The sequence below is a fragment of the Pongo abelii genome, chromosome 1, assembly GCF_028885655.2.
Source record: "Pongo abelii isolate AG06213 chromosome 1, NHGRI_mPonAbe1-v2.0_pri, whole genome shotgun sequence".
Classification (NCBI taxonomy): Eukaryota; Metazoa; Chordata; class Mammalia; order Primates; family Hominidae; genus Pongo; species Pongo abelii.
Window position 1 is genome coordinate 48,351,860 of NC_071985.2, and position 12,137 is coordinate 48,363,996.

General features: G+C 51.0%; 1 protein-coding gene across 1 annotated transcript in view; it reads right to left on the reverse strand.

Moving 5' to 3' along the window:
- IGFN1 (immunoglobulin like and fibronectin type III domain containing 1) overlaps positions 1-9,557 on the reverse strand; it is a 34,450-nt gene extending 24,893 nt beyond the window's left edge. Inside the window, exons 1-7 of the mRNA XM_054548267.2 lie at positions 9,452-9,557; positions 7,233-7,352; positions 5,505-5,644; positions 4,166-4,265; positions 2,118-2,162; positions 1,843-1,888; positions 1,093-1,267 (exon numbers count right to left, since the gene is read on the reverse strand). Coding sequence (XP_054404242.2) covers positions 1,093-1,267; positions 1,843-1,888; positions 2,118-2,162; positions 4,166-4,265; positions 5,505-5,644; positions 7,233-7,352; positions 9,452-9,557 — 732 coding nt within the window. The remainder of the gene's footprint in view (positions 1-1,092; positions 1,268-1,842; positions 1,889-2,117; positions 2,163-4,165; positions 4,266-5,504; positions 5,645-7,232; positions 7,353-9,451) is intronic.
- Positions 9,558-12,137: the final 2,580 nt, after the last annotated feature.

Here is a 12,137-nt window from a genome sequence, read left to right on the forward strand (position 1 = left end):
CAAACATTAGTTGAACACCTACTGTGTGCAAAGCTCTGTGCTGGGTCCTGTGTTAAAGCCAATGAGAAAGCTTGGAGGAGAGAAGGCTGAGACCCTAGGTGTTAGGTTTAAGGAAACTTATCTTTCAAGGGGATAAGATACTATTTTCAAGATAATGAAAACTAGTTGTTTTCCATTTTCAGAAGAAAAATTTGACTTATGCTATAGTTAAGTTAGACACAGGAAAGAAATTCCTGTACAGCTGATAAGATTCTGGGATCAGAGTGCTAATGGGAACTGTGAAATTCCCTTCCATGAAAGCCTTTAGAAATAAACCAGGTAGCCAGGCGCGGTGGCTCACGCCTGTAATGCCAGCACTTTGGGAGGCTGAGGCAGGCAGATCACAAGGTCAGGAGATTGAGACTATCCTGGCTAACACGGTGAAACCCCGTCTCTACTAAAAATACAAAAAGTTAGCCGGGTGTGGTGGCAGGTGCCTGTAGTCCCAGCTACTCAGGAGGCTGAGGCAGGAGAATGGCGTGAACCTGGGAGGCGGAGCTTGCAGTGAGCCAAGATCTGGCCACTGCACTCCAGCCTGGGCAAAAGAGCGAGACTCCATCTTAAAAAATAAATAAATAAATAAGCCAGGTACCCGCCCCCCCACCAATCTGGTGACAGTGATAATGATAGCAAAAATCAAGGCACTAAGCTAAGTACTTTAATTACATTCTCTCATTTATCCTCCCAATAACCCTACAAGGTAGGCATGACTATAATTCCCATTTTACAGATGAAGAAACCAAGATACAGAGGCCCTAACTCTTCCAAAGCTCCAGAGTTTAGTAGGTATCAGAATCAGGTTGCAAAGGCAGGACGCCAACCTGGGATCTCAGGGCCTTAGCCAGATACCCCACTGGGGACTAGATGGAGACAGGCCTCTCGACCATACTTGGTTTCCTAAGTTCTGCCTCCAAGCCCACCTCCAGGTGTGAGGCACCTATGGTCCAGGTGTGTGGGGTGGGCATGGGGTGAGGGGTGGGCATGCGGTGAGGCACCTGTGGTCCAAGTATGTGGGATGGGCATGTGGTGAAGAGTGACCATGGGGTGAGGCACCTGTGCCATCTTGTCCTCCTGTTCCTTCTTCATCTCCTGCAGCCTGCGCAGCATGCCACGGTAGTCGACGATGCCGTACTTCAAGCAGATCTGCTCATAGTCCTTCCTGTCTGCTGTCACCAGCAGCTGCCATATCTGCTCAAGGTCCATCTTTTTCTTGGGGGCTGGTGGGGCCCTGGGGAGCAAGGCCGGCAGGTCAGAGGCCAGAGGAACCCCTGCTCCCCTGTTGGCCACCTGGCTCTGGTGCCCCAAGTAGTTCTGGGAAACTGCTCTATCTGCACTAGAGGAAACACAGAGCCTGGAATCTCTGGGACTGACCACTGTTGAGGCCAGAAGGATTCAGAGATGGGTGGGGCGAGCCTCAGCCTCACCCCACAACTTTCAGGAGAAATGCTCCTGACAACTTGTATTATAGATTTCTGAGTAAGATGTCTGGGGAAAGTGGGTGTTGCATAGTTCTGTTGCTTAAAAAAAAAAAGATACATCATTGTTCCGGTGGACCACCACATTTTGTAAATGAGGAAATCAGAGGAGAGATGATTAACTCAAGGATATAGAGCTTTGAAATGGCAGAGCTGGAGCCAGAATTCCCAGTTCAGTCCCCTTCCCATCCTCCCATCTGCTACTGGCAGTCTAGCTCCCTGCTATGTTGGGTAGAGGTGGGGCCCAAGCCCAGCTTACTTATGGAAATAGCAGGGGGTGAATACTATGGGAGCCTCCAAAATCCCTCATGGACAGGCCCAAACCCACCTCTTTTTCAGCAATTTCCGGAAGTCCATCAGCTCCTTCCTGAGGTCTGAAAAAGGAGCAGGAATGAGGCCTCAGTCCCAGGTGGGATGACTGAGGGTTGATGCAGAGCTTTTCTGTGTGGTCCGTGCTGATAACTGAGCCTTTGGAAGGGGCTCTCTTGAAGACTGGTGGTGATCCACAAGGTGCTCATCGTGGCTCAACCAGGCAGGGAACACCAGGAAAGAAGTAGCCTATCCCCCACAGGCCCCAAGGAGGTTTCTGACAAGTCTACCTACCTTCCTGCGGTTCCCTGTGCCTCTTCCGATTCTTCCGAAAGCCAACTGGAACATCCAGGGAAGAGAGGAAGGAGTTGATGTGGACAAGCAGGGAGAGAAGCAAGACATGTTGATGGTCTTCCTGAGAAACTGAGTCCCAGAGCCCTGCTCTCCCCACTGTCCTCTAAGGCATGGACGATCCCAGCAAGAGGGATGGAGCAGGGTGGAGGGTCTGTCCATCACAAGCTTTTTTACCCCAGAGCCTTACCATGGCCAAGGCGACCAACCTAAACATCATCTCATGCAGGGGAGGCCCAGTCATGTGTCTGCAGGGGCCAGGGAGGTGGCATAAATTCGTGAAGCAGACACTGGCAACCACAACAAACTCAAGAGTATCTAAAGGGGCAGCTGCTCTTTCACTCCACCTGGGAGCTGCCATTTCAGGGTATAGGCCCAATATTGCCAAATAGGTCAGACACTGCTGTTTGGCTAATCCTGCAGCCATTTGTAATCTTCATCATCTGCTTGCACTAGAGAGGCTGAAAAAGCTAAACACTCGCCTTCCCATCTTCCCTTGCAACTAGCAGTGCTCATGTGACACTGTCCTGACCAATGAGCTCCAGGAATTTCTGAGAAAGCCTTTGCTTCCTCTACAAAAATGGTGGATGGACTGGTTGTGATGGTTCATGCCTGTAATCCCAGCACTTTGGGAGGCCGAGGCGGGGAGGATAGCTTGAGCCCAGGAGTTCCAGACCAGCCTGGGCAACACAGGGAGACCCCACCTCTACAAAAAAAATCAGAAAATTAGCTGAGTGTGATGACACATGCATGTAGTCCCAGCTACTTGGGAGGCTGAGGTGGGAGGATCACTTGGGCCTGGGAGGTCAAGGCTGCAGTGAGCCATAATCGCACCACTGCACTCCAGCCTGGGCAACAGGTCTCAAAAAATAAAAAATAAAAGGCCAGGCGCAGTGTCTCACACCTGTAATCCCAGCACTTTGGGAGGCCGAGGCAGGTGGATCACCTGAGGTCAGGAGTTCGAGACCGGCCTGGCCAACGTGGTGAAATCCTGTCTCAATTAAAAATATAAAAATTAGCCAGGAATGGTGGTAAACGCCTGTAATCCCAGCTACTCAGGAGGCTGAGGCAGGAGAATTGCTTGAACCCGGGAGGCAGATGTTGCAGTGAGGCGAGATTGCGCCACTGTATTCCAGCCTACGCAATGGAACAAGACTCCGGTCCATCTCAAAAATATAAAAATAAAAATAAGAGAGGCAGATGGACATGGGCCACCTTTTCCACCTTCTTACCTTGAACATGGATTATGTTTGGATCTGCCACAGCCCTCTTATGGCCATGAGGTGATAAGGCAATCTGCTAAGGATGGCAGAGCGATGGGACTGAAGGAATCAGCTCTCTGATGGCAGCCCTGAGCTGTGGTATGAACCCTGGATGCCCTCGCAAAACTTCTTATATGAAGGAATGAAATATCTTTATTTCTTAGGCTACTCTTAGTAGGATTTTCTGTTACTTGTAGGCAGATCCATTGTAAGCATAACCAATGGCGAGACTAGACCTGCTTCCTCAAGAGATATCTACCTTTTAATTACTACAGGTTGACAAGTTTTAAAATATCAAACACCACGCACACCAAAAAAACATGTCTGAGAGAGAATTTGGCCTTTGTGTGACCTGTTTGTCACCTCTGGTATAGGCCTGTCCAAAATATCCTTTGCATGATGGAGAAACTGAGACCCAGAGAGGAAAACAAAGCCCATTGAATGAGTTAGCAGAAGCTGTAGGACTAGAAGCCAGCTTTCAGGTCCTGCTCATTTACTGGGCCAAGAGAATATCCTTCAGAGTATCTGCCAAGGTGTGCCTTTTTAAACACATGCAGACTCATGTGCATGTGGATGAAGCCGGGGGCCCAGCAAAAGGTAGGGCTGCAGCAGCAGCAGCAGCCTGCATGGGCCTCCCTTCCCTCCCCTCCCTCACTAGCCACAGGGCCTCTGATTCCTCTTGGGTCTCTGCCCAGTGCACTGATGAGACAAACTCAGAGAAAAGCCCACCTTCGATGACGGTGAGTCTCGCTGAGCAAGCGGCCTCTCCATACGCATTTACTGCTGTGCAGCGGTACAGATCCGTGTCCTCGCCTGTCAGCTTGTTGATCTGCAGAGAGGCCAAGGGCAGAGGAACAGGGCTACCACATCCCCTTCCTCCATTTACTAGACACGGCTATGTGTTGGGGGTATAAAGTGAGTAAGACATGGTCCTTGTCCTCATGGAGCTCACTGTCTTTATCAGGAAAGACAGACCCCAAAACAGAAACCTGGTTTGGGACAGAGGGTGGATGTATCAATTCTTTGCCATCAGAGGCAATGTAGTGAAGTAGAAAGAGTGTGCTTTTTGGGGTCAGATGGATCTGGGCCTGAAAACAGTCTCTGTCCTGTATTACTAGCTGTGGGACCTTGGGCAAGTTACCTAACTTCTCTCAACTTCAGTTTTTTCATTTGTAAGATGGGAATATAATACCTCAAAAAAGTGGTGAATGATTAGAATTAAATATATAATCTATGTCAAATATTTAGCCCCTGGGACATAGTAGGGCCTGGCACATAGTAGGTATCCCATGGTTAGTATTTATAATATTGCTCAGATTAGCCAAGATTGATTGAGTACTCACTATAGGCCAGGCACTAGCTAGACACTTTACATAGAACTTTCATCCTCATAACAACTCCTGGCCAGGCGCGGTGGCTCACGTCTGTAATCCCAGCACTTTGGGAGGCCGAGGCGGATGGATCACTGTTGGTCAGGAGTTCAAGACTAGCCTGGCCAACATGGTGAAACCCCATCTCTACTAAAAATACAAAAATTAGCCGGGCGTGATGGTGCATGCCTGTAATCTCAGCTACTTAGGAGGCCGAAGCAGGAGAATCGCTTGAACCTGGGAGGTGGAGGTTGCAGTGAGCCGAGATCACGCCATTGCATTCCAGCCTGGGTGACAGAGCGAGATCTGTCTCAACAACAACTCATAACAACTCCTTAAAGTAGGTACTATTATTACCCCATTTTTACAAATGAGGAGACAGAGGTAAAAAGAGTAAAGTGACTTTCTAAAGCCAAGGTGGTGGGCCTGGGATTGTAACCCCAGCAGTCTGACTTCAGAGCTTGAACTCTTAAGCTCCAGTCTACACCACCTCCCAGGTTATCAGCAGAGGTATCTGCAAGCCTGCCAGATCCATTCTTGGCTCAGGCAACTTTGAGTCATGAGATGGAGTTGAATGGATTCAACCTCAACGAGGAGTATGTCTTACTCCTCTAGGGATTGGAGGCTGCCAAAGAGACCTTCAAGGGGATGGGAAAAGATGAGTAGACCCTGGTGGGGGGAAAAGCTATGGTTCTTACCTGCAGCACGTGCTCCTTGCTGCCAGGGCTGGAGGAGATCTTGTACTTGCTGGAATCACTGAGGTCACCTTTGGAGTTCTGCCAACGCACCTCGGGCCTAGGCTCCCCACAGACCACAGCCCGAAAGACAGCATTTTTCCCTGCAGCAGGAAGAGACGAGCAAGGAGACTGACAAGTTGGGAGAGGGTGACTGTATACTTTATTTAAATTTTAATTTATATCATCTTCCTCATCTAGGTATTTCAACTGCCACTTCCAAAAAGGGTGCCAGGCCTTGGTCCCCTTGACTCAGGACTCAGAATACGCAGGTGGAAAGCAGCAGATTCCAGGCACCCAGAAGGCAGTGCTTCCTCTTTCTATATTGCAGAAACTTGGGCTGCTTGAGGGAAAGAGACAGGTGGACTGGCCCTGGTGCAAAGGGGAGGCCAGCAGGGCTTTAGGGGAGAGGGGCTTTTCTTTGAGAGTGGGTGAGCAAGGAGTCTGAAAGCTCTGCCAAGACTGGGAAGGGAATGAGATTTTGTGAGTTCCGGCCGGGCGCAGGGGCTCACGCATGTAATCCTAGCACTTTGGGAGGCCAAGGCAGGCAGATCACCTGAGGTCAGGAGTTCGAGACCAGCCTGGCCAACATGGTGAAACCCCATCTCTACTAAAAATACAAAAATTAGCCAGGCATGGTGGCATGTGCCTGTAATCCCAGCTACTGGGGAGGCTGAGGCAGGAGAATCACTTGAACCCAGGAGGCAGACATTGTAGTGATCAGAGATTGTGCCACTGCACTCCAGCCTGGGCAACAAAGTGAGACTCCATCTCAAAAAAAGAAAAAAAAAAAAAAGAGATTTTGTGGCTTCCCTTCCTACTCTCTAGGAGGAGGAGGAATCACAACTCGGGGGAGGAGGAGTGGCTATTTGGTGCCCGAAGGAGCTGGTCCTGAGACACAGGTTCCAGCCTCAGAAAAGACCCCAAGCTCCATGCCTGTCATGGAGGCCTGGGAACTGCCCGCCCTCAAGGAATCCCTTAGCCTCCCACCAGGAACATCTCAGTAGAGAGCAATATAGACCAAAGGCCCAAGGGCCCTTCCCAATTTCTCATTACCTTGTTCCAGATTTAGAAAAATAAAATACCATTCTTTTTCTTATTACCAGGATGCTATGAACTAAAATTTATTGCAGGGTGTGTGTTGGGGAAAGAACACCAATTCCCAATTTTTCCCCAATAAGCCTTTGTTCCCACCACTTTCTTGGACACCTTCTTATGTGGCCTTCTAGAAGGGCCTTCCTGAGCCCAGCCTGTGAGCCACAGCAGGTGCTGCTGTCTGGAGGCGAGGATTGGGAGGAGTCAAGTTAACTGTTTTAACAGTGCCTCTCTGCAGCAGTGGCTTTGAGGCAAGGAGAGAGGGACCAGGAAACACCACAACCTCTCCCTGCTCCCCAATTTAGCATTTTTACCCCTTGCCCCCAAGATAAGCATCCTTGCCCCCAAGATATTTCTCTCACCGGAATAGCATGGTGTCTCTTCACTCTCTTTATCCACTGTTTTCCCCAGGCCCCTTGTCACTTCTAGGGTTCCAGGTAAGCACATACCCCCTCAAGAATAGGAGGGAGACGGGCTATGGCCTAGTGATGGATATAGGGCCTGGGTCCCCAGGAAGGTGGGTGCCCCAGCCCTCTCCCCTGGGAGGTAGGAGAGCAGGAATCTTGCCTCCCCTTCACGGCTCCCCTCTGGGCTCACCCTCTGGCAGAGCCAAGGTGACGGGCTTCTGCTCAAAGTCCGGCGTGCTGCAGCCTTCGGGGATCTCCTCCACCAGCTGCCAGATGCGCACTCCAGGGATGTGGGACTTCCGGAGCTTTCCTGGAGAATGCAGGAGGGAAGGAGATGGGCCTTCCACCTTCTCCCTCTTGGGTGGCCCTTCAACAGAATGGGCATCCACTCACCCAAGGAGCAAGAAGCCCCTTCTCGCTCCTACTTTTGGGTCAGGATTATTTGTCCTACCTCCTGCCTGTGCACAGTCTAGTGGGAATCCGGTGGCACCCCTCCGGCAGTGTGAATGGAGCCTCTAGGAAGTGGGTGGGGCACCCTAGGAAGACCCTGAGTGTGTCACTGGGGAAAAGCTGGGAAGAAAGAGTGGGAAAGGGCTCCTTCTCAGGAAGCCAAGAAGCAGGAGCTCGTGTGGGGGCTTTGCACTCCTTACTCAGGAAAACAAATCAAAACCCAAAGCCAAGACTCAAAAAAAAAAAGCCAAGCACGGTGGCTCACGCCTGTAATCCCAGTACTTTGGGAGGCCGAGGTGGGCAGATCACCTGAGGTCAGGAGTTCGAGACCAGCCTGACCAACATGGTGAAACCCCATCTTTACTAAAAATACAAAAATTAGCCACACATGGTGGCAGGCGCCTGTAATCCTAGCTACTCGGGAGGCTCAGGTGGGAGAATCACTTGAACCTGGGAGGCAGAGGTTGCAGTGAGCTGAGATCGCGTCACTGCGCTCCAGCCTGGGCAACAGAGTGAGATTCTGTCTCAAAAAACACCAACAACAATAAAAAAATAAAATAAAATAAGGAAAAAAAAACAACAACAAGATGGGCGAGTTCCCAGAAATCTCTGATCCCTACCACTTCTCTCCTCTCTGTCCTGGTAAGGATCGCCAGGGAGGGTTGGGGAAGGGAGATTAGTTATTCTCTCACCTGCCATAGTTCTGCCTCTTCTTTGACTCCTCTGAGGGTAGAAGTTCTATTTTCCTGAGAAAAGAAATGGAATTGCTTTTGAGAAACCCAGGCTGGTCTCACCCCACCCCTCCCACACCATCAGTGCATCAGCCAATGTCTGGGGTGGGAGCTGGAAAAAGCTGCTGCCCCCAAGAGCTTTTCTAACCCACTAATGGCACTGATTAGTTTCCTGCAATTCCCTGTCCCCAGCAAAACTAATTTCCCAGAGACCAGGGAGTGGGTAGCATGCTACCCAGTTGGTAACATTCCCAGGTAAAGGGAACCATAAACTGAGCCTGCACACTGTGCTGGTGGCCTGGCCTCCTGGTAGGACCCCAGACCTGATTACCCTGCCCAGAGGGCGAGACACAACCCTCCCAAACCTGAGGAAATCAGACCCATTCAGGATCCTTTCAGCTGTGTAACAGCTTGCCCCATTGACTTTGGAATGGGAATTCTCCAAGGACATTCTTTGGGCCTCCTGGCATTTTCCCCAACTCTGAGATTTTCTGGCAGGACACCGGAGCCCTCTACTTCCCACGCTCCACCAATCTAGAATCCTTCCGGTCACAAGGTCTGCAGGGGAGAGGCCTCAATTTTGTTGCTCTTAAGCTCTTCTTGGCCCAGGCCCATAGGATCCCTATAAATCCATCTGCTCCCCTCAGAAGCCAGTGAATTATAGTGTCAGGTGAATAGGAGTATTTTCCATTCTCTCACCACTGCCATCTCTCCCGATTTCCTCTTAATTGCATCCATCTGTTATGGCCAGTGGGGAGTCCCACACAGGAGAGGAAGGGGGTTGGGTCTGGGGTGGGATGAGAACCATAAATCAGGGTGGGGGGATGTCTTGAAAGAATCCTCCAGCAGTCCCACCCTCTGTGCAATTGGCCTATGGCCAAGCGGTTCCATTTTGGGGACTCCATTTTCTGCCCAAAGAGCCTTATCATTAATATAGAATCACACATGACAGAGCAAATTCCTGTCTCCCATGGAGATCGTTCCATTTCGCAATGGCCACCCACTGGCACTTCTGACCCCTGGCGGCCCCTCACCAGCCCAGCCGCTGCACCCTAGCGTGCTGGAATGCCATGGTAAGCCAACTGCGTTCTGGAGCGGTCACGGGTGCCACAGGCACTACGCCGAAGGGAGTCACGAGGAAGGGTGGGAGGGAAGGCAGCCACCAACGGACGAGGACCCAGCTGGACACGGCCAGGGGGAGGGCTGCAGGGGCCCCCATCCCACCCACCCCTCAGTGCAGCCTCCTGGTAGACGCAAGTGCACTGGCACCAGTCGGTGACCCCCACACTGGAGTAGTTTGAGTTCAACGCAGCTATCTGAGTCATCATCCCCATCGTCACCCACATCATCACCACGAGCAGCTATCATCCTGTTACTCAGCTATTGGTCACACATGAAGAAGGATGACGCTGATACCACTCTTCTCCCTCCAGCCTCCTGCCTACAGCTCCCAGCTGAGGAGGGCAAAAGAAGCAAAGCTCTTGGGGGAACTTAGGGATGTGATGTTAAGCCATCCACTTCTGGAGCTCCACTCTCTTTTAGAATAAGCCAGATTTGGTACAAGGTCAATGACATAGGGGAAGAGATCTATTGGATTGGAGACTAGAGGGATCTCAGTTGGAAGGGATGAGAAAGGAAATGAATTCTCTCCTCCATAATTCATTCCCACATTTGAGAAGAACTCCAATTCTTCCCAGAAGGAAACAGAAGCTTGTGTCCTCACTTCAGCTGTCCCAACAACACTCTCAGCACTGGATCCCAGGACAGTGTCTCCCTGGCCCCTCTCCAGGACCTATGGCTCCCCATCCTTTTTCCCTACCCTCCCCGGACCCATCCTGCAGATCCAGGTCCCTGCTACCTCCAGTTGGTCCCTGCTACCTCTCAACTGGTAGAAATTGAGGCAGGAAGAGCCAAATGGGGTTCTCTCAACTGCTTTGACCATGATACTAACCAAAATATAACAAGTCCCAGCCCGAGGTCCTTATTCTGGACTGCTAGTGATATTTTTAATCTGGTCATCATATCACACCCAAAGTCAAGCCATGTCCAGAAAATTAGAGCCAGGACAGAACCGCCCAGACAGGACACACTGAAATTCTCTCCTCCAGATATCCTGGAGTAACCTAGAGGGGATACAGGTGCACTCCAGTGTGTGATCCGCCAGCCAGGGAGTGTTCCCCAGGCAGACGTCCTGCCCACTGCCTGCCCCTTCCTGCGTAGAAAAGCTGGACAGCAGGCTAGTGTCTCCATCCTGGCCCTGCCCTGGCCTGGATGGGCAGCCAGGTGTGAGCACCCACTTACCTGGGTGTACAGCTGACCTCCCGCTTCCTACCTGCTCCCTCTTCCCCGTTTCCAGCTGCTGCTTGCTGAGGCTCTGGATCGACTGGTAGTGGACAGGCAGGGCTGGAGCAGGTGTCTGTTGCTGCAGGCGCCTCTGCTCCCTCTGCCCCTCCCACTCACCCCACCTCCTCCTCCTCCTCCAGTCCAGGCTTGGCAGGGCAAGGCCCCCCAGGGCTAACACTCTAGTTCAGAGGAGGTCAGAGATGGAAGGGTCATGTGACATCAGTCCATCTAACTCCTCGCTTTGCAGAGCTTTAAGCTCTTAACCAGACTGGCTTAGTGTAAATTTGCCCCATGAAGCCTCATTTATACGACCCTTTTTAGCAAGGACATTTTCATCATCCAAACCCTTAACTTTTCAGCTAAGCTGGTCCCTTGGGACCTTTGACACCATAAGTCACACAGATATATAAAGCCACTGCCCTCTTGGGAATCACACCTCTAAGTGGTATCAAACAGGCAGCAAACTTTGGGAGTAGGAGGGAAGGCAGCCACTAACGGAGTCACAGACACAGAGTCCACCAAGAGTGATCAAGAAGGAGGAGACCCTGGGAATTGTGTAGTCAGGAGGCCTGCTGGAGAAGGTGAGCTTGCTCAGGAGCTTTTCAAGGAATAGAAAGGGTGACCTGACCAGCAGGTTTGGGGGTGAAGTTGGCAGGGCAGATGGTTGGGTTTTTGGTTGGACAGATGGATGGCAAGTGGAAACTGGAAATACAATGGCTGGTAACAGATTTTCTTAAGGAGAGTGGAGGGCAGATGGGGCCCAGGAGATAAGGCCACCTGGTGTGCTTTGAAAGAGCCACCTTCTCTCTCCTTAAGGACAGAGAACTGCTTTGTTGCCACCCATGAGTGAGGCTTCATTGAGGACTCAGGTGAAGTAGAAGGGAAATGGGGTGAATGTTTGCATCCAGGGGAGGACACTGAATATTTATATGTGTCGATTAGCATCTTGCCAATTTCTACAGGCGCTACCTCTGGATGTACTCCGAGAGGGGAGGTGTTTGACCTCTTCTGTGCAAGTGTGTGTATGTGTGTGCGTGCATGCACACACACATACATTTGTGTGTCCTCCCTGTGTGTTTCTGAGTGTCAGGGCTGGTCTTTCATTTGTTCAACAAACATGTGTTGAACACCTACCCTGGGTTGAGCCCTGGCTCTGGCACTGTGTTAAGCCCTAGGAATACAAAGGTAAGCAAATGACAGGGCCCCCATTGTGAAGTTCACAGTCTAATGGGGCAGGCAGATGTAGGGGCTCCGAAGGAGACAATGGAGAGTGTGAGGGGAGGGCTGGACCTTGGAGAGCCAGGGAAGAGAGGCAGTGAGAGTTGAGTTTGGACAGGTAGGCTTTGGGGGCCATTGAAGAGTTTTGATCTCTATTGTAAAGGTTACTGAGATTTGTTTAAGCTGGAGGGGTGACAGGATCCAATCTGCATTTTAAAAGAACTCATTCTGGCTGCAGAGATGGAAGGGATTGGAGAAAGGAGGAAGTGAGAGGCAGGAGTCTACCTCCCAGGAGTGCAGTCCCAGGAGAACACCCTAGGGTGTTCTTTCTCATGGTGGGGCCCTGAGCTCCA